The sequence below is a fragment of the Triturus cristatus genome, chromosome 2_1, assembly GCF_964204655.1.
Source record: "Triturus cristatus chromosome 2_1, aTriCri1.1, whole genome shotgun sequence".
Lineage (NCBI taxonomy): Eukaryota > Metazoa > Chordata > Amphibia > Caudata > Salamandridae > Triturus > Triturus cristatus.
In genome coordinates, this window is record NC_140581.1 from 412,999,188 (window position 1) to 413,022,622 (window position 23,435).

General features: G+C 44.0%; 1 protein-coding gene across 1 annotated transcript in view; it reads left to right on the forward strand.

The window, feature by feature from the left end:
• Positions 1-17,821, forward strand: part of RGS7BP (regulator of G protein signaling 7 binding protein) — a 655,650-nt gene extending 637,829 nt beyond the window's left edge. Inside the window, exon 6 of the mRNA XM_085631636.1 lies at positions 16,201-17,821. Within this exon, the coding sequence (XP_085487762.1) occupies positions 16,201-16,292 (92 nt within the window). The 3' untranslated portion in view covers positions 16,293-17,821. The remainder of the gene's footprint in view (positions 1-16,200) is intronic.
• The last annotated feature ends 5,614 nt before the right edge of the window (positions 17,822-23,435 follow it).

Here is a 23,435-nt window from a genome sequence, read left to right on the forward strand (position 1 = left end):
ATGGGAGGAAACCCTTGAAAAAGTCTCCTGCTTCTTGGCCAGCAGTATCTTCTTTACTGAAAACACCTCTCACAACTCTAGTTTTGTGATAGTCCGGTGCAGCAGTATATGTCGGAGGTAACAGTTGAGCGATGTAACATGAGCCTGAGAAGTCAGCAGGCAGCCATGTGTATGCTCTGTCTTGGCAAACAAAATAGGTACCCTTAGCAGCTAAGAATGCCGGGGAAGACTGTGACGGAAAAACATATGTTTCGATACAGTCACTCTTCCCTAGTCGAGCTTTCGGATTCCTCCCATTTCCTTGCAAACAGACTTGACCTTGGTGGGGTACGACCCAGATCGGAGTTAAGCTCTTACGTTTGTTCTCACCCAGAGTAATGCCATATTCCGTAACATTCCAACCCATGTAAACTCGCAATTCATCCTTGGGAATGAACCGAGTATTATTGACATCTCTCACCATGTCAGTGATTCCTTTTACCAAGGCTCTATTAGCAGAGTTATACCGGGTGGAACGCGGAGGTCGTGGAGGATAGGTCTCTAGGGCATAAGCGAACATGGTCTGAAATGCCCAGAATGATCCATTATAACTAAAAGGCAGAACCAGATAGGGGATGCCCTTGTCCATGGTATGTGGTATCAAACCACACACCCAGCAGTTTGTTGTATTAACCACTAGTTGATGTTGGTGCAAGAGTTGAATGAAAGTGTTATTTATAAACTCAGAGCGTCGAGCTTGCTCGTGGGCAGGAAAAGGATGGAAAGAATGAAGAGAAACAACAGTCGGAGAAACAGGAGCGTGGGGAGATACTGTAGATGCAACAGGTGTAAGGATCAACTGAATACCAAAAATAATTCCGCCTACCAAAGTTATTAAGACAATTAGAAGTGTCAGAGTACATTGCATTAGAAAACATTTGCTATACACTATGTCATATAGCTTTGTCTTGTGCATATTTATGACATTAACCCGTCGCAGTTCAGGAAGCTCCATCTTCTACAACCGTTCGCAACGGATGGTTTGTACCTGTTAAAAACTTGCCTCTGTTTATCCTGGGAGTTCCCAAGACAAACAGAAAAAACCGACCTAGTGTCTGATTCCCTGCAAATTAAAACAAGGCACACGTTACGACCCTACGGTAACCCAGATGGCAAGGTGTGAGAAACAATAAAAAAACAAAAAGATAAAAATTTTGAGCAAACTTCCTGACTGAATGGAATGCAGTAAGATCAAAACAGTTTTCAAACAGAAGGGTAATTATGCAATATCATTAGTTCATAACATGAGAATGTAGATTATATCTGTACTTTCCGGGTCTTGTCTGGTCTTGAAATAGCTGGTCTACAGGTGCGGAAATGTTCGACTCCACAGGTGACAAATGTTCACTTTGTACAATACTCGGTTCAGGATTCAAAGGAGCGGTTCCTGCTGGGGTGTCAAAGTTCTGTGTTTCCGTTCGTGGGTGGTCCGTTATGTACTCTGCATCACTGAAAGGGATGTGCCTAGGAACAGGTTCTGTCTCGGATACACCAATTCCCTGTCTAACCCAGTTATCATAGGGGAGTGGAAGAGGGACACGCTTCGTATGGCTGGCGTGCACCCAATTTTTCCTTCCAGCTAGGCGTACTGCAGTTCTTGTTGTGAGGAGGACCTGAAACGGACCCACGAATCTTGGCTGGAGGTTCCGAGTACGTTCAAAGTTCCGGACTACCACTTGGTCGCCTGGTTTCAACGTGTGGCCTGGACTCTCCGGCAGTTTAGGCAAGGATTCGAATACCTGTTGATGAATAAGGCTCAATTTAGCAGTCAGATCATGAAGGTAATCAATCAACATTGGGTATTCAATCTGTTTGAATTCCTTTGGCCTAGGGACTCCCCAAACATTAGCAGGGCGGCCGAACACAATCTCATATGGGCTAAGCCCTACTCGAGAGTGTACAGTCGCTCTGGTGGACAGTAAAGCTAAAGGCAGTGCGTCTGGCCAAGAGAGGCCAGTGGAAGCTTGAATTTTCGCAAGTTTCAGCTTCAGGGTGCCATTGTACCCTTCAACCAAACCCGCTGATTGTGGGTGATTCGCACTGTGGTATTTTTGGGAAATACCCAGACCCGCACACACACTCTTCATAACTTTCCCTACAAACTCACTTCCATTGTCCGACCAAACAATCCGCGGCATACCATACCTGGGGAAGTATTCTTTTAGGAGGATATTGGCAGTGGACATAGCAGTGTTGTCCTTTAACGGATATGCCTCAATCCATCTTGAGAAGGCACAGACTACCACTAGGACGTATTTGAGATTGTTACACCTGTCCATGTGGATAAAATCCAACTGAATCACTTCAAAGGGACAAGAAGGGGGAGCAAAATGGCCAGTTGGGGTTGGGGTTCCCTTCTATTACAAAACGGTTAAATACCGGAGGGTCAGAGAGAACATTTTTGAGACCGCACAGGATTATATCCCCAAATAAAGTATTAAAGACACTAAGAACCCTGAGGTCTAAAATTACGAAAAAGAAAGATGAAAAGGTGGTGTGTGAATGAGAAACAAAAGCCCAATGCACCTAGTGAAAGGGCAATCCCTTTAAGGACGTAATCCCTCACTCACCCTGGGTGACATGCTTCATCATATGGGATTCTCCTCCCAGAGAAAAATCCTAGTTTCTCTGGGGGCTACAACCCCCTCTATGAGAGGGAGGAGCTCAGGGATGTTTTGATTTTGCACTAAAGGGTGGACTAAATCCACATATGAAGAGCTGGGTGTGAGTGGGGGGTGCAGTGCTAATGAAATAATAGTGCAGTAAGAGTGTGTTAAAACTAGTCACGGGACGGCAAGGAGGAATCTCTTAACACCACCGTACCGATGCTAGATTAAAAAATGTGAGCACCACTAGTTCAATATAACCAATGGTGCAATGCATAAGACAATGGTCGACATGTTTCAGCCTAGGCGCCTAAATAGGCTCGGCTTTCATCAGGACCTAGTTAGCTACTGCAAAGAGGAAAGAATAGTGTGAGAACTACTCAACAAAGGATACCGTGAACACCCCAAAGTTGCTTGTCGGGTGTACGTCTCCTTTATAATTCAAACATCACCTAGACAAAAGAGAATCAATGTAAGAAAAAGTTGGTTGCAAATGCCAAGTAATGAAAATATAAAAATGTGATAACTTAAAGCATTGGCCACTCACCCGTGAAAACTGGGTGGAAAATTGACCTCCACCTGGCAACCGCTCAGGAAGGAACACCGCTCTGAAAGAAGATGTAAGACTACTGAAGAATGGGGTACTTACATATCATGAGCGAGTGTGATAAACATGTGAACTGGACATCTAATAGCGAGGGAGACTGACAGAATCAATGAATGCACGATGTGCTAGTTAATGCAAAAAATGGGTTCACCAAAATGATCTTATTGTGATAGAACCATGACAAGACCACCACATGTCCTGTTAGACTGGGTGTGGTGAGTCTGTGTGTCTAAACAAAGAGCAGAAAAGCTCGAAGTAACTGTGCCTCGTATACAACAAAGCCGTAGCGAGTGACCAGACATACCAATAGAAGATTATAAAGATACCGCCTTAGTAAAATCATAATGTGAACTAAAAAGGAAAACGGAAGGGCGGTGTGCGCACAGCATCAGAGGTTGTCAAAAACGCCTACCTCTCCGTCGGGGAACCAGGCCGGAATGAGCCTGCAGCCGGAGGTCCCGCGGGGCTGGACAGGGTTTGGTTAAGAAGAAATGTGTCGTCAGAATTGGGCCAATCGGAGGACCCAATTCTCAACCACCGAATGGGGGGAGCCAATCAGTGGTGTTCTACCGCCCGTGTGCCAGTTACCACGGAGACGGGTATGCAGCTGACGGTAGAAATCAAGCTGTCAAAAAAATGTGTGTAGGAATGCGCGCCACGGGTAATTAAAGGAAAAGATGACAGCGCTCATTACCAATGTGTGTTAGTTAGAACGAGGAGTTAGGGAAACAAAATGCGTGTCACTGACTCTATGAAGCATGATGTTCCCAATTGGCAGAATCAAAGTATGCTCATGCTAAAGATTCATTATTGAATCCAACACGGAGACGAGCTAGTTAATACGGCACTAGCTCCATGAGGAGAGTCGCTCCGTGAATAAAAGCTCACATCGGGGAATGAATGTGAACTCATGCTATGGCAACAATTCATACAGCACGGCGGAACCTAGTTAAAAATGCACTAGCTCCGCCGGAAAAAATCTTAGCAAAATTGTAACTAAACAGTTGGTGGAAGAGAAAACAAAAGGTGCTCTGATGCCATAAACTATGGATGTCTGGAAAAAGCAAGACAGCAGTAGACTGTCAGGGAAGAATAAATAAAGTCAGTGTTGACTGGCAGCCTGAATATGTAAGACATGGGGCAAATATTAAGTGGCCCAACAAGGCAGCCGCAAAATATGAAAAGCAGCAATAATTCATGAAGTATACCCTATTGGTTATTCCCATATGCAGAGTGTGAAAGATGGGGCCAAAGAGTAAACTGGTGACGCGAAATTCAAAGGGACAACCATGGAATATCGTCATTTAGTCCTTGAACATGCGTCTTAAGCTTGTACACCCACCTTTGCTCGCGTTTAAATAGGAAAGAAGAGCAATCTGTCAGATGGGGTGGTATGAAAGGTTTGTCAAGGACGGTCCAATGTAGGTCATTGGGAACATGATTGACCGCTAGAAAGTGGTTGGTAAGTTTGGTAGAGGAACGACCACACCGTATAGTACTTTTGTGTTCCAAAATACGGGTTTTTATCCGACGGGTGGTCATTCCAACATATCTTAACCCGCACGGGCAAGTTATAAGGTAGATCAAATTTGAGCTGTTGCAGTTACTGTGGCTTCTGAGAGTCCACGGTCTGCCTGTGCCAATGTCGATCTCTTTAGTTACAGAAGTGTGGCTGCATGCCGCACAAGAACCACATGGGTAGTGGCCCACAACCGGTGGTAGACCCCACAGAGTATGTTGAGTGCCTGTTTGATTAGTGCGTGGGCGAGTATGGACCAATTGATCCCTGATGTTACTACTGCGTTTAAACGCAAAAAGAGGTCTAGGCAACCCTACATTACCTATGTTCAGAATTTTCCAATTTGACAAGATGATTTTTTTGATTTGATTGGAGAATTGACAATAGGTGTGTACACAGGTTAGCCTGCTGTCAGATGTATTGGGGACCTTAGGTGCTAAAAGAGTCTCCCGATTGTTGTTCGCGGCGCGTTTGGACGCTCTGCGGATCAAATGTTTAGGATAATGTCTAGCCAGTAGTTGTTTGGATAGATTGCTCGCATGTTCCTTGTATTTATCAGTTGAGGAGCAATTCCTTTTGAGGCGCAGAAACTGGCCGAAAGGCAGATTGTCCCGCAATGCCCTCGGGTGAAAGCTGTCATATTTCAAAAGAGCATTCACCGCCATGGGTTTCCTGTATAGCTCCGTACTCAGGCCACCATCAAACGGGGTTATCAAAATGTCAAGAAAGGGTAGCTGAGTCTTGGAGTACTCACAGGTAAATTTCAAAAAGGGATCACAATTGTTAAGCCAATTCTTAAAGGCCAATAATGAGGATGGTGGTCCATGCCATAGTACGAACACGTCGTCTATGTACCTCTTCCATGTCCTTATTTGATCTTTGTATGGATTGTTGGTACTAAACACATGTTGTTCCTCAAAGACATGAACATACAGATTCGCCAGGCTGGGAGCAAAAATGCTCCCCATTGAAGTGCCTGACACCTGCAGGAACAGCTGTTCCTCAAATTGAAAAAAGTTCTCTTTCATGGCTAGCTTCGCACACGACATTATGAATGAAACAGGAGTGATGGAGTCTGGTGGATTGGCCAACAGGAGAGATTCGATGACATCCAAAGTCTCATCCTGCGGAATGCATGTATAAAGTGACTCTACATCAAATGAGACTAAGAATTCTGTTTCACAATCAAAGGACAAGTCTTTGAGTAGGATCAGGATGTCCTTGGTGTCCTTGAGGTACGTGGGCATTTTGGCCACAAATGGACGTAAGAAATGGTCTGCAAAAGCCGACAATGGTTCCAACAAGGACCCTAGTCCTGAAATGATGGGGCGACCAGGAGGGGGACTCACATTCTTATGTACCTTGGGCAGAATATAAAAATAAGGTACAATGGGCGAGGTGTTAACCAAATATTGAGCTTCATTGGAGGTGATCCAACCATTGGTGCTGGCTTCATTCACTAGGACCTGAATGGTCTTTAGTAAACGTTTAGTGGGATCTTGAGCGAGAGGTTGATAGAAGTTGGTATTACCCAACTGTCTCAAGCATTCGGTGCGATAAGAGGTGGTGTCCATGATGACTGTGGCACCACCCTTATCTGCCGGCTTGATCATGATGGTGTCGTCAGAGGTGAGAGAACGTAAGGCCAGTCGCTCTGACTTGGTAAGGTTTTGATATTGGCGGCTTTCTGAAGCACAGGTGGAAGACACCTGTGAGGTCACCGCTTTTTCAAACGTGAGTACCTGTGGAGGGACTTGACTGGGCAAGGGATTAAATGCAGATTTATTGCGCAAGCCCGTGTTCAAGTCTTGGTCATCGGAAGAGGTACTGGGTTCTGCACGAAAAAAGAAATTCAAGCGGATCTTTCTGAAGAACAGAGCAAGTTCTTGATTTATGGAGAACAAATCACCTTTGAAGGAAGGAACAAATCCTAATCCTTTGTTCAGGAGGGACAATTCATCCTGTGTGAGAACTCTACTGGATAAATTGATGACTAAGTTGTGCTCGTGCTCGGGACCACTGGAGTCTCTCTCGAGCTCGATGACGGGGTTGCTTGTTGTTGATCTGCCCAGTGGACCTGGTTCCGTCTTCTTCCCCTTGACCTGCCTCGGCCAAACCCTAAAAAAGGCTGGTTGGAATACATTTGTGGAGGTGGGGGATAAGGACAAGGTTGTCCAAAGGGAGGAAAGGGGGGATAGTTGTATGGGCCAGGAGGCCACCACTGAGGAGGATACATAGGATTTGGTGCGCCTCTCAGGTTTCTCCTGTTACCCCTACCTCTCTTTATGTTACCTCTCAGCGAGGAATCTTCACCTGAGGCAGTGTCTGACCCACTTGACCAATCGTCACTCCCTGATGTAGAGTAGTCGGACCCATACCTGCGGCCCTGGCGATTGAGTTGAGGGGGCACGTAGTCAGCACTAGTGTATGGGTACACCTTCTCTAGGGAAAAACGGGCCAAATCTTTCTTAAATTTGGTGATCTTAGTCATCAATACCGAGTCCTTAAATTCTTTGTTGTGTTTATTAGATTCCTCTTGTTGTTTCTTGAAAAGAGCGCCTGTAAGTGTCACTTTGATTTGTGATTCCAATGCCTGAATCTCAACTAAGACAGCATCGGCAACTCGTTTGGCAGTGCTTATGATGAGGATTAACCAGTCTCTGGTGCACTTCCAAGCTATTAGGGACCAATCATTGAGAAAAGTTTTGTCATCCAGAAACAATCTGGGAGCATTAGTCACAATGAGTCCTGTGGGGGCACAATTGGCTCTCAAATACTCAGTCATAATTGCTCCATGGATATAAACTCGTGAGTGTGATTTTGATCGCTGATTGTGGGTGATTCGCACTGTGGTATTTTTGGGAAATACCCAGACCCGCACACACACTCTTCATAACTTTCCCTACAAACTCACTTCCATTGTCCGACCAAACAATCCGCGGCATACCATACCTGGGAAAGTATTCTTTTAGGAGGATTTTGGCAGTGGACATAGCAGTGTTGTCCTTTAACGGATATGCCTCAATCCATCTTGAGAAGGCACAGACTACCACTAGGACGTATTTGAGATTGTTACACCTGTTCATGTGGATAAAATCCAACTGAATCACTTCAAAGGGACAAGAAGGGGGAGCAAAATGGCCAGTTGGGGTTGGGGTTCCCTTGCCAGGATTATGCATCAGGCATACCATGCAATTTTTCACCACTCTTTCTGCACACTTAGTAATTCCATCGTTCTTCCATACTGGAGCTAACATTTTACAGATCCCTTTCGAACTGATGTGCGCCGCTCCATGCGCCATCGTGACTACTGCAAGTACATACGCATCAGGTAACATCCAACGCTGCTGCTCAGACAAATCGACCCAACATCCACTTGAATCCATTTGACCCGTTTTCTCCTTCCATTCATTCTTCTCATTTTCAGTTGCTTCATTCTGGATTGTCTTCACACTTTCAATCGTATTCTCACACATTCCTGATTCCGCAATCCATCTTGCAGACGTTGCAACGTACATTCGGCTCGTCATGTTCTTGGCCGTTTCTTTAGCGACCTCATCAGCAAACGCATTCCCACGGCCAACATCATCCGTAATCTTCCGATGTGCACTGCACTTCACAATTGCAACTTCATTCGGTAGAGTCAGGGATTCCAATAGATCGCTGACTAACTGTCCATGTTGGATCTTAGTCCCATGAGACGTGAGAAAACCTCTTTCTCTCCAGAGACGCCCAAAATTGTGTGCAACGCCGAAGGCGTATTGGCTATCAGTAAACACATTCACTCTCTTTCCCTCAGCTAAAACACACGCTCTTGTTAGTGCAATTAATTCTGCAGCTTGGGCAGAATTCTGACTTACTCTTGCAGTCTCAACAATCGTACTCAAAGTCGTAACTGCATACGCGGCCGTCACATCACCATTCTGTAACTTAAAACAAGACCCATCGACATATAAAGTGCCGTCTGGATCTAGTAACGGAGTGTCTTTTAAATCAATCCTACCTTTTGTTTCTTCCTCAGTTCTGAAACAACAATCATGGGGCTCTGAATCACTCGACTCCTGAGTAGTCGGCAACAGTGTTGCTGGATTCAATATGTTGCATCGCTTGATCTGAATGTGACTTGCCAAAAGCGTCAGCTCATAGCCTGATAGTCTAGCACTGGTGAGGTGCTGAGTTTTCGTTCGATTCATGAGTGTATCCACAGCATGTGGAACCATGACTACTAACATGTTGTTCATGACTAGTCCAGCAGACTGTCGAATAGACACTGCAGCTGCTGCTGTAGCTCTCAAACAACTTGGCAACGCTCTGGCTACCGGATCTAATGTGGATGAGAAATATGCACAAGGCCGCTGTTTGTCACCAAATTGTTGCGTTAATACACTCAATGCACAACCTTCTCTTTCATGGACATATAGAGTAAACGGCTTACTGTAGTCAGGAGTACCCAACACAGGAGCTGAACACAGCGCATCACGTAAGTCAGAGAAGCTCTGTTGACATTCATCAGACCATGGCAAAGGGCTTGGAACACCTTTTCCAGTCAGGGCTACCAATGGTTTCGCCATGAGAGAAAAATTTGGGATCCATTGCCTGCAGTATGACGTGATACCCAAAAACGCACGCACTTCTCTTTGTGTGCTTGGTACAGTCATCTGTGAAATTGCTTCGATTCTCTCTGGGGTCAACCTTCTTCCCTCCTTTGACAAAAGATGACCTAAGTAGGTCACTTCTTGGCAACAATATTGCAGTTTAGAAGGTGACACCTTGTGATGTAAGTCTGACAAATGACGCAACAAAGAAATTGTAGCTGCTTTGCAAGTTTCCTTGTCATCAGCGGCTAGTAAAAGATCATCTACGTATTGGATCAGAGCAACACCATGAGGGAGTACAAGGGCATCTAATTGACTCTTCAATGCTTGGCTGTAAATTGAAGGGCTTTCACAATAACCTTGTGGAGCGCGTTTGAATCTGAAACTGCGACCTCCTAAGGAGAAACCAAAAATGTCTCTACTTTCCTCGGCTATGGGAATGCTGAAAAAGGCATTTTTCAAGTCGATCACTGTAAACCATGAAGCTGAGGCAGGAATCAACGTCAGTAATGCAGTGATATCTGGGACTACAGGAAACTGTGGAATCACTATTTTGTTAACTTCTCTGAGGTCAATCACAAATCTGTAAATTGGAGGTTTGGAAGGGTCAGTACGTTTCAAAATCGGCAGAACAGGACTATTGCAGACGTTCCCTCTAGTTTCCTCAATCACATCTTTCTGTATTAAGTCTTTCACAATCAGCAAGAGTGCTCGTTCACCTTCATTCGAAATCCGATACTGTGGGATTCGTGGGAATTTAACATTAGCTTTCAGACTTACCACATAAGGGGGAATTTCCAAGAGGCCTACATCATTAGGACCAGTCGCCCAAAGAGTATCAGGGAGAGAATGCAGCTCCGGTGGGAGCTTGTCCATCGACATATACATTGGAGAGATGACTCGTTTGCCTAATGTGAGCTGTACTCCCGAAGGAGAACAGTACAGTGTCGCGTGCAGGCGTTTCAACAGATCTAAACCAAGCAGATTCTCATTACAACCGGTTGTGAGGATAAGGGGTGCTTCTAGTTCGCATGGCCCAACAGATATTGACAAAGGACTAGAAACAGGATTGTGAACAGGGGCGCCTGAGAAACCTACTGAAGTGTTCGTTAAGCCAGACAAAGGTGCGTCAGGGAGTTTCGCATGCATAATTGAACTTTTTGCCGCACCAGTATCCAACAGAAACGGTTCGACCACGCCTGAGGTAACTACTGCGACATAAGGTCCACTCTGATCAACTGGAACTGATACTACTCCCTCTCTTTGCCTGCGGCTGTCCTAGTGCTCGCTTCTTTGAATGTCTTCATTATGATCATAGTAATCTCCAACATGATACTGTGGAGATCTACCTGGTTGCGTAGGTTGTATATTTCGCTGATCAAAATAATTCGATTGGCGATCAGTCTGTGGTGTCATCGTACCACGCCCTCTACCTCTAGGAGCTTGCATAAACCCAACATTACCTCTCTGAGCTGGGACACCACTAGTTTGTGGGTGCAGTACTGGGCACTCATTCTTATAATGACCCTCCTTTTTACAATAAGCACACTGATTCCATGCTAACTGTTGTCGGGGAAAATTATAATTAAATCTTCGGGCCGTCCCTTGCTGGAATTGTGGCTGTGGCTGAAACTGGGGTCGCTGCTGTGAATCTGACTGATTCGAACGAGGCGGATACGCCTGTTGCAGAAGAACTTTGGTCTTTAGATCTTTCGTTTTCTTTTCTGACTTTTCCTTCTCTTCTTTCTCTCTATTCTCGTAATACTGAGCAGTTGCAAGTATCTGTGCTGTCGTCGACACTGCCCATGCACTTTCAGAATCCTTTAACTTGTTACTAAGCTCAGGTAGTAAATTAAACACGAACTTGTCGACAAACAATCTCTGGCCTCCCTCAGTACTCATATCTTGCCCACTGTGGTCTACGAAGGTCTCTTCAAATCTAGTGAAGAAGTCAGAGACGCTTTCGTCCTTCTTTTGCTTGCATGCCGATAATTTATCCCAATTGACTCGTAACGCTGGCATCAGCGTTTTCATCAGAGTAATTATTCTGCCAGGTAAAACAGCAATCAGAGGTTCAGGTTTAGCACCGCCAACTTGTTGCGCATCTGCCGCTATAATAGCTGCCCAATCACCTCCTAAGGCGACTGGGTGGTTTTCTTGCCGAATTTTGGCCCATATAGGCTGTGGCACCACATTACCAAACAACATTTCAATGTCTGCCAAATTCATGATACACGCTTGAACTGTCTGCGTTAACTCTTTGTAATAACCAGCAGGATTTTTACGTGGGTCTGGTAACGCTTGTTTTACGGCTAACACTTCGGCCCATTTCCAAGGGATGTGTATCCACACTCTCTGGAAATGTGCCGGGGCAGCGACAATATTATTAGCCCCATCAGCTGGAACTGCATCACGCCATATCGGTGGAACTTCCCTCATCGGATATTGTCCTCGTCGTTTCCTAGTAGTAATCGGTGAACCATCAGGGTCTCTTGTCGCTCGAAGAGGGGACTCATCCCTATAAGCTAAAATCAGTTCTATCGCTCCCCTTACTTCTGGACCTATCACCATTCCTGCGGCAAATTTCTGTTGAATATTTATCAGGTCAGAGGGGACGGAGTCTAAATCATCATCTTCCCATTCTTCACGCACAAGAGAACACATCACGTCAAAAACATAACGTTGAGTTGGTTCATTCCATTGCATAAAGGTATCTAACACTCTTCGTGCATCATACTTCGTAGCTTTTGACATCCACCTAAGAGCTGTCGAATCTAACGTGTCTCGTTCCTGGGGACCAGGAAGCTGGCTACGTCTCTGTATAGAGTCAGAAACGGGGGTCCCAATTAAAGACCTGTAGAGAGGAGTTAAGATATTAGTTACAGAGTCGGTTATTTTCCGACGAACGGAAAGCGGAGTCAGAATGTTCACAGGGTTCGGGGACAGGACAGCTGAAGCAGATGAAATAGTAAAGGTGGGAGTAGCAGGTAAAGCAGTTTGCGAAACGACAGGCAAAGGCGGAACGGGCGCCCCAGGAAGAGGGGGTGCCGAAGGAACATTAACCACGGGAAGGATAGGAGCTGGAATCAAAGGAAGTGGAGCAACTATTCCAGGCTGACCAGCAGCTGGCTGTACAACAGGTAGCAACTGTGGTACTGTAATACCCTGTGCATACGGTGGGGGTGAATTCAACAGGTAAGACAACAGAGGATCCTTTTCATGATCCTCCATCGGCTTAGCAGGACATGATGGCAATACAGGGTAACATTTATCAATTGCCAAATTATATTTTCTATTCGCCATCTCCATTGCTTTCTCAGTCTCGTTGACATGCAGCTGCCTAGCAGACTCCATTAAAGTCAACCCTTTCTCTTTCTGTTCTTTCTTCGTTTTCCTAATTTCTCTCTGTTTGGCTTCTTTGCGCCATACGCGAAAAGAATCAAACATTGCCGGCCGGGCTTTTTTCTTGAACAACTTCATTTCTAGATTGTCTAGTATTTCCGTTTCGAAGCTACCATGCGGTGGCCAACTAAGGACACCATCTTTTTTGGTGTAACGGGCCCATACTTCATTATACGTAATAGGACCCACACCATGTTTACAATAGAGCTCATATGTAGGAGTTCCAATCGGAGGAACCGAACACGAATCCTCCAACCGGGAATCCCCGTTGCAACGTAACCAGGACAAATGTAAATGTAAATGTTGTAGACTTGTAAAGCGCACAGCTACCCCAGCAACGGGGCGTCCCGGCGCTGTAGACCGCTGGGGAACCCGTCCTGGCTATCCCTGTGAGATGGTCCCTTTCTGGGTATCTCCAAGGTGAAACCAGGCATCCCCGGCATCTGTGGGGGGCCGTTGTAGAGATGAGGCAAGCTTAATGCCCAGAGTTGCCGAGTGTGTTCCTGGTTAGAGTAGGTACCGAGGCGAGAATTATCGAGTCCGTTTTGACCCTGGTCCACGACCCTGCCGCGTCGGGAATTGAACCCTGGTCCCTGGCCGATTCTCTGCTTACGGGTCTGCCGCCTCTAACTAGTGAGCCACACCTCTCCACAAGAAACAATTACTACTGGTAGTCATGACACCAAAGACAAATTCCAACAAAAATGCGCAGAGAACTTAGGCCTACCAAAATGAACTAATACCAAAACAGAGATTATCTAAACAAGAGCAACCAATGATAATCTACGAATTAAACCAGAGCAACAAGGAACAACCAAACTGAGCGTAACCCACTTAATACTTAACTGAAATGTGGAAGACGTCACCAAGGAGAACCCGTCTACGTCTCGCCGTACTAAGGTCTGCACCTCGGGTCCAAGACAGGGCGACAGTCAGGGCAGCGGTCCTCTGTAGCCGTCTGGGAACGGGAACCCTCGTGGAAGAGATCGTCGGGCCACTTTTACGACATACAGGGATCGATGAAGCGGGGTACCTCCCTCCGGAATCTTCACACGAAACTTCTCGAACTTTTCAGGCTTTGGACCGGTACCGGATGACGTCGCCCCACATTGGGCGCCAATTTGAGGTTCCGGACTTTTAAGAGTCCAGAGGTGTCAGGGAAACAACACCCGAAGACCCCTGAGTTCCTCCTGTCCCGGTGCACAAATAAACAGAGACACGGGCTTCTCGATGGTGGCGTCAAAGACCAAGGTTTATTTACTGCAGGGACACAGAAATCATAGGAACCACACAGAGGCAGAATCTACGAGACTGTTCAAATTGCATTAAGTGGGTTACTCTTTAAATACACGCAAAATGTCTTTAGGCTACATTACACGAATATTTCTCATGCCCAACCCGGTATCCTAAACAAACAGTAAATTTGACATCAAACAATAATTAGTCGTAGGTTTTCGGTATTCGATCAGGTCCTCTCGACAGTTTTCCATTCTTTGCCCGATCCTCCCCATCATAAAAATCGTAACCTCCCCATTGTAAAAGCCCAGAAGGAAAGGAGCAGAGCCAGGTGCAAAGGATTGAAATGTAGGATAAGAGGTGTTTATGGATCATAAACGGGCATGGCTACCGTCTTCGGCCTTTCAGTCAGGACAACGGACACGAGAACCAGTACAGCAGGACTGGCCTCAGGCAAGGGAGGTAGCTTGATTCTGCCTAGTCATGCAGCGTCAGCCTTTCTCGGGCTCGAGCTTACGTGTCCTTAACAAGGTGACTCTGCCGGGGTCATCGTCCGTTCATTGACTATGTGAGGGCAAGAAACAAAATGGATGCCGTAACTAAAATGGATGCCACGACTTTACCACAGAGTGCCCTATTTCTCAGTGAATTCATGCTAGTTGCGTAGCGAAAACACTGTCGTGCATATAATGGATCTTTTGCGGTTCATTGGTACCGAAATCGTGTCAGTACTACGATACCGAATTCACGGGTTCGGATCGCTACAGAACCTCAGGAGGGCAATTAACACAGATGACTCCGTTATGGCACGAGTCCTATCTTCGCCAGGTGGGGTCGCTGGCAGGGTTCCGTACATGGGATCCCATTGGCATAACCAAGCTAGGGGACATCATGAAGGGGGTATTTCAAAAATCCTTACAACAATTACAAGTAGAATTTCATCTTAACCATAACAATTCTATAAATACCTTCAATTGCGACACCCCTTATCCCCAGACATCGCAACACTGACAGAGCTTTCGGAATTCCACTTGCTAGAAGGGCGGCTATTAATGGAGGATATTGGTGCCCATAAGATTAGACAGATATATCAAACTATAGTTACGCATAACTGTACAACATTAAACGCACTCTGACAGAATTGAGAATGCAACATACCTGATCTCTCGGATGATGACTGGACGGAGGCACCGGCGACACCCTGTGGCGCTGCCATAGCATCCCGTTATTGTCTGATACAGTTCAAATTACTACACAGAGCCTATTACACTAGACATCGCCTTTGGCGCATGGGGGTAATACCTTTGCCAATGTGCCTGAGGTGTGCAGCGGAGGCGGGTACCTTCCTGTATGCAGTGTGGAACTGCAATGCCCTCTAGTCCTACTGGCATAAAATACTGACCTGCCTGGGCAAGGTGTTCTCAACGAATAGTCCATCTGATCCCAAAGTCATTCTGTTACATAGCACAGATGGAAAAGGAGGCAACAAGTACAAACAATACTTACTCTTCATCGGACTTACACTAGCCAAAAGGGATGTCGTCCAGTACTTGAAGAGAAGCTCCCCGCCGCCCTTGGAGAAATGGAAAAAAGCTCTGCATTGGTGCATGGGAATGGAATTGGCTGTGCTTCAGGCATGGGGTTGCACAAAGAAACACCGAAGGATATGGCAGAGATGGGCGGAGTACAGGGGTATCGAATTGCCAGCCGTGGAATCCCCAGACACTTTCATACAGAGGGAAAGTCATGTAATGGTGTAGCCCTCGGGCATTAGATACAGCTATCCAGAGGACATACTGTATTAAAGATCAAGAGATGAGGCGGGGGGAGGGAGCCGTTCCCATGCCTAGATAGCCAATGTTATTGTATGTTTTCCTTTCTATTTCCCTGTATTATTACTCTGGCATAATATGACAAAGAGATGTATCTTATTGGCGTGTAGGCCTTGTGCCTATGCTGTACCACTACAAAACTGAATAAAATTTGTTATTAAAAAAAAAAAAAGAACAAGGTTCATGGATGCTAGTTTGAGCCATGTTTAATGTAAACATTTACATATTATTTCGTTGACAGTCCTTTGGATTTAAACACATTTAAAATAGGAAGGACTCTGAACTCCTGCACATATGCACAGTAATTGTGTCTGTGAACTTGTCCTTTGCTCACTAAACAAGTGATCTCCTTTCATTATTTCAGATGACAGCAGCCTCCTGAACCTGACTCCTTATCCACCAGTGAGAAGACGGAAACGAAAGTTCTTTGGATTGTGTTGTCTTGTCTCCAGCTAATCAACACGGCTACGAAATACCAAGACTTCCACCTCATCAATGATTTCAATATAATTTGACTTTAGAATTTATTTTAAAAAGCGCTGTGTGTTATTGGCCAGTTGTGGCATGCCAAACAACTTCACCGTTTTGCAAACGAGCCGCCACGTGTTAACCACAATTGCAATGAATATCGATTTTTGTGTCTGATGGCCTCGCTATATTTGACATGTCTGCTATGAAAAATCCCTGAAGCTGCCAGTAACCTGTATCACAGCAGAACATTATTAGTTTGGAGTTATGCATTCACGATTTTCTATGGTGCTTGATCTCTTCCACTCCACCTTTTCCTGCTCACCAGATCTACAGATGAAATGCTTCCATTTCAGGAGTCAAACCGGAGAAAGATCATAAATTGTTCCCATTTTTTTTACCGACTCTTTTTTTATTTCACCCCGTATGCTAGCATTCAACTGTTCGATGACTAGACGCCAGCATTAAGGATGATAAAACGTACTACGTTCATTTTGCTTTATGTGCAAACTGGGCAAATTATTCACACGCAATGCTATGACTACTGTATATCCCTTAGCATCCTGGTGAAATGTTGTACTAACAATAAAAACAATTGTATGTGTGAAATTGTGAAATGCAGGAAAATGTGGGTGCCTCCAAATGACAGCTATATTACTAAGAAGGAACAAATCTAAAACGGGCACAAATAATCTCATTGTGTTGTGTGACCAATCCTATTTAGTCTTCCACACAGAAACAGAATAATGCCACAGACAAGTTAAAAAGAAAGATTTATTAATTTATAACCACAGATGTATTTTTCTGTTAATATTTATACAGAGGTTAAGGACCTACGCATATATGGAGAGCATGTATGACTTGTAAATACACTATCACAATTACTATATCATGCTTACATGTATTTTATTTCCTTTAAACCCAATGATGTCTTGTCCAAAGAATGAAGTCACCCTGTCTAAAGATGGTGTTCAAAAGTAAACAAATCCCCTGAAATGTAAAGCAAAATATGATCTTAGTTTGTTTTTATGGATGGTAAAAGCATGGTGTCTGCACAGTAACATATTATTACTATAGGGCATGCTGGATTTATCTCAGACTGTAATATATAATACATTTTACATTGTTAATAAATTCTTTTTAGTTAAAAAGATCTTGAAAATTCTTTGAATGCATACCAACTTGATGAAAGCAACAAAGTTTCTAGCTGCAATTGATTACTTCACCCATAGGGATGTAGCCAGTCATTTTGTGGTTGATATAATTTTTAAAGTGCATGTAAAATGATGGCCATTCGTTTTATTGAAGTATTCTAAAATTTTCTATCACTCCTTTTTACTATCAATACCAAACACTAGTTGCCATCCACATTTCATGCCATACAAAATCTAAATATCAGTATCGTTATGCTTCTTTATGTAACTCTGGAGCATATGCCAACTCGAATAAAATGAATTGACATGGATTGTAATTTGAATGAAACCAGTTGACATGGATTTTAAAACATATCAATCAAATTGAAATGGGTTGTCATTTTTCATTATTTTTAACTCCAATGTAGAATCTTGTGAATAGCATTAAGAGGCGGCTGAATCAATGAATGTGAGTAGATGTTAGATATTACATAAAACATCCTTGAGGTCAACATGTAATAATACACAAAAATATATTCAGCTAATAATATTATCAAAACCGATTTCAGTGACAAAAGCTTTAAAAGATAAAAATTACTCTATTTATTAAACATCAGGTATAATTACAAAGTACCATCACCAGGATAATATGGCGTATTCAGTTCTTATCCAAGGGGTGTAAGCTGTGCGTTATGTGTGTATGCAGACTGTTATAGCACAAACGTAGCTACAAAGCAGCTGAGCGACATACAGAGGTAACAAAACGATGTTATTTAATTCAACACTTTCCATTTATTGGTTGATAAATGGCAGGCCAGGGCAGTTTCTGTGAGAGCATTACTATGGTCACTGTTAGACAAATTAACAACCCAACTTTAACCTCTATATTGGAATCCAGGCCACAGTGCACGGTTGGACCCCTGGAACTAATTTCCAACATTAAGCAGTGTTACTTTCCTTAGTTACTGCTTAAAGATCCTTCCATTCTTTACTTTCGAGAAGTTTTTTCTCTTCTTTAAAATCTATTTTCATTGTCAAGTTTTATGACGTTTAGCAAATATATTTAGCAGCTTTACAGTTAATATCAAACTAGCCCTCCGAGGAAGGCCTTTTATACCCACACATGTTTCTTCTTCAATGGCTACATCTCAGTTAAACACTTCATAATCCAGTACCTTACTTTGGTTACTATGATAGGTGCCATAACAATTGTGCCTACTGTTTCCAAATTAGCTTCTTATTATGGCTGTCAATTTCCTAACTTGGGTTAATCATAGTCTTAGCAGCAGATGGAGCCATAGGGAAAAGGGGAAACTATCAATAAGTGGAATGTGATCACTTTCGAATCTAGCAGACACAACAAAGTCTGTAACCATCGTATAGCCTGCGACTCTACAATAACCAATTCGATGCTTGTGCTGTTGGCAGAAGAGTCTGACTGTACCTCTTTATGAAGGTTGCCTTGCTGCGTTGATATTAATTGCAAAACAGCCAGTTCTATCAATCGAAAGGTCAACAGCTTTCTTAATTTGCCATCTTTATGCCCACGCCCACTAGATCTTTGAAAGGTCCACAAATTAACTGCACCACCTATATTTCTGCTGCAGATAAGCACTTTTATGATTACATACTCCAAATAAGGGTTTCAATAGAAGTGGCCTCCTATATCTAAAATAATTATTGTAGAAATAAATCCAACATTAGCTACATATTCCTGCTGAATGTATGATCAACAGATTTAATATTTGCCAAAGCTGTGTGAGAACAACATATCCACATTTCATAGAAGTCGATACTCTTATGAGAGGATCAACTGAATCCAAGGGAGTAGGCAGAAAAATAAAATACCCCCCACTTTGACCCATATATTGCAATAAATAAAAGAGTAAAGTGAGTGACCCCTGTCCCTATTTAGGAAGTGCCATGGAAAACATTTGCAGAAAATGGTGCAAAATTATAAATATTAGAGAAAATGTTTAAAGGAATATGGCCAAAAACTACACATTTACCAGTACTGGCTTATTTTTCTCATTCATCCTTTGCATCCTTTTGTTTTCCTTTCTTGCTTCTTCCCTTCCTTCTTTCCATTATCTTCCCTTTGTTGTTATTCATATTTCATTACATCTTTCTTTCCTTCCATCTATTCTTGTCTCATTCCATCTGAACTTTTTTAGCTTTCTATCCTTCTTCATATCCCTTTATTCTTAGCATGCTTATGTCGTTCCTTCACACCTTTCTTTTTATATTCCATTCATTCGTTATTTCTTTTTTCTCTACTTTCCTTCAGTTGCCCATCCTTTCATCTCACATTTCTTCTTTATTTAAATATCGTTCTTCCTCACCTTCAATTTTTCATACTTATTTCGTTGTTTCCGCCTTTTCTTTTTTCCATCCTTCTTTCTTTTCTTCCTTCCTTTTTCTCCTTTTACATATTTTTACTTATTTCCAGTGTTCTTTTTGTGCCCTCTTTCCTTCATGCTTCTTTTTCCTTCGTTCCTAATTTGTATTTTAACCCTTTTGCCCCAAACTCACCTTTTCTGTGCCTCGTGTTTCTTTCTCTCTGTCACTATTTTAGGCCATGTTTAGGTTTTCTTTTGGTCCCCACCCTGCAGCTGTGATATTGTAGTTTATTCTTGCGGAATGTAGTACTTTCTTCTAACTTGTGATGACCTGCGAGCCCGAGATAAAAGTTAAGAAGAGCCATGAAATAATGTAATCTGCTTCTCTACTACCCCCGCTTAAGCTGGTATAGCAGGTGAGTAACCTACGCCCTTACCTGAATGTCTACATCACACCAACCTAGATAAAGAAATGTTGATAGCCATCCACAAATATATGTTCACCATTTAGAATCCACTGTTTCACCGATAGATCTAGAGATGTTTAATGACAAGATATATTATTACATCCTTTGTCATGATAGGATCTTAAGTATGTAATTCTGTAGAAAAAATGAAATAATACCTAATAATTTAAAATATATTTATTGGAAATACAAATTAAAATAAATTGTTGTTAAAAATATCGAAACAGACAGAAACAGATCTAAAAACTCCTGCTTTTAGAAATAAACAAATGTTTGAATGCATGTTGAGTTAAGGAAGCAAAGGTACAAGGAGGCAGACGGGGCTGGCGCTAGGCATGGGCAGTGTGGGCAGCTGCCCAGAGCCGCGCGCTCAGCTGAAAAAGATGGGGCCCGACTTGCTTCATGTGAAAGGCCGCACTTTAACTTCAGCCCACCTGCTCCTCCAGGGCCTCCACCCGATCACATTATGAGTGTATTTTTAAGCGAGGTGTCCTTACCTTGCTGGTCAGGGTGTTGTGGCATTCCTGAGTATGCAGGGGTGGGGGCAAGGGAAAGACGGGATGGGGGTCGTAACAGCAGTACCAGCAGCGATTATGAAGTCTCACAGTGTCAGGGGCGGGCCGCGCCTCTGTTAAATGCCTTACCTGAATTCTTGTCTGCCCTCTCTGTCCTCTGTATCCAGGCAACAGAAGGCTTCTTTGTTTCATGACCAGCAGGACACAGGTAAGGAGAGGTGGGGGGCGCAAGTAACAGCCAGATCAAACTAGCATGGTAGGGCAGTGTTTTGCAGAGTGCAGTGCTACTGCTTTGAGGCACAGGAGAGGTGCCCCCATTCCCTGGGCCTCGAGGCACTGGATCAGGCTGGAAGGTTCAGTTGTGGGGCTCTCTTCCCTGGACCTTGCAGCCATTATACAGTGCTACAAGGCCCAGCAGGCGAGCCCCTGCCCTGAGCCTCTTAGCACTCCTTAGGCTGCTAGGTCCGGGTGTGGGGCCCCCTCCTGGCTCTTGCGGCCATCATGTAATGCCGTCAGGCCAAGGGAAGGCCTTCCCACTCCTTGGCTATGGAACTGCGAACCAATTTCAAGTCCTGACGTCTGTTCAACATTCTGTGATTCTTGGCAAATCACTTAAATCCCCACATCTAAAAAATACTCTGCCCTTTTTCGATGAAACAGGTGCCTGTGTAAAGTGCTCCAAAGACCTTGGCCTGAGTTTGTGCTACATAAACTGTGCAAAAAACAAAAACCCTGCAAAGCTGTATAACAATCAACTCACGTTTTGGCTGCTACACTCCATACCGAGGGGCAGCTGGAAAACGCAGGGGAGAGTTTGAATTCTCTGTACATTTATGGTGTACGTAGTGCAGAGGAGTTCACATAGCCACTTCGAGTACAGGTGTGGGGAGTGCCGCAGCACCCCCAAAAACAACTGTGCCCATAAACATGCTTCAGTTCCAAATAATAAATAATCCACATTTGTAAAGCGCGAACAATCACCCGTAAGGGTCTCTAGGCGCTGGGGTCTTCGGGAAGATTAAGCAAGCTATTGCCCAGAGTCACATGGTGCTGGGCTAATGTGCCACCGGCGCCAGGGATCGAACCGTGATCCCCAGATTCCTGAGTCAGTCGCGCGCCGCACCTCTTCCACCAAGGAGAATGAGCATTAAAGATGACTTTCAAATGAGCTTTTATCTTGTCATATTTGCTGTGCGTTGAAAGGAAGAGGTAAAATGTCAGATTATGTCTTCAGACAAATTGCTGCTTAATATTTTACGAAGGAGACTGGTTTTACTTTTCTTTCCCTTGAGTGCAAAGTGAGGGGATTTTATAAACTAAAGTATGTGACAGTCTTGCTGGTGACAAGAGAGATACGTATATGATGCATGTTTTGTACACACAACGAAATTTAAACAAACAGGGGGGTATGGAGGTTGGTTGATGGTTACTAAGGGGCCAGCCCATCCAATGTTCCCGGGTCCATGCATGATGTGCTGGGCAGTCCAGGTTCTTCCTTTGAATTCTGGCACTTGTAATCATGTTTATTTCATTATAAAATAGGACTACAGATCCCAGAATTTAAAGGAAAAATCTGGGCTGGAGTAGCACATCAAGCATGGGCCTGGGAACCTTGCGAGATGCGAGGGCCTTGAAACAATTTATGGGCATTAGTAGAGAACATCTTAAAAACTCTTACGGCTGTACAAGAGTTGAGGACTGACTGTTAGGGAGTAGACTGGGTCCTAGCCACAGACATTGTAACCATTTTAACTCAGTCTGGGAAAAGCTGGCTTTATTGGCTGCACTATATATTGTGGGGCAGGCCCCCCGTTGGTCTAGGACAGCGTCACTGCAGAGGTTCTTCTAATGCTTTCATATTTGCATCAGTGCTCTGCCCTTTAAAGGACACCACTCGAAGCCGTAATGTAGCACTACAAAGCCTAGACTAAGGGCCCTTTACCCTGGGCCTTGCAGTCATAGATAATGGGTGTGAAGACTAGAAGAGGGGTCTCCCCCACACTAGGTCTCATCACGGCCAGGATTCAGCGCTGTGAGCCCCAGGGGAGGTAGACAGTCCCCTGGGCTTCATAGCTCTGCATTATGGCTGCAAAGCCAGGCGAGGTTTAACCAAAGCAAGTTAAGCGCATTAAACCCAGGATCAAGGCTTTCAGTGAGGCAGGTCCCTCGGGGTCTCTAGCCAAGCAGTAATCATAATCTGACTTTGAAATAAGTCCACATTGTGCTCTATTTTGATACAGTTTATCGGGCAAAACATTGATAGATATTCCAACAATTACCATGAAAAACATTACAGTGAGCCAGTCATGTCAGCGAGGTTGCTCCCATTTAAATTTCATACATTGTGCTTAATAAGTATTCACATTTTCTTGTATTTTATTCTGATGTGTTTTTCATTGTGCATATCAATCTTGCATTGTGAATACTGTGAACAGACTCGCCCAGAGGTGTTTGTGTGAGCTTAGGTTGTGGATGGGTGTTTATAACTGCCCGAGATTGAGAGCACTTGCGGTGATAATAGAGACTATGGGAGGTGTTCACAGTGGCTGCCAGTGGTTCACAAAGGCGTTCAGAATATCTGTTCATCCAATCATGCTTGGTCCCTGTATAGAGCACAGAAAGTAATGGCGATGTGCCAGTTGTAATTGTAAATATATTAAAATTCATGTAAATCAGT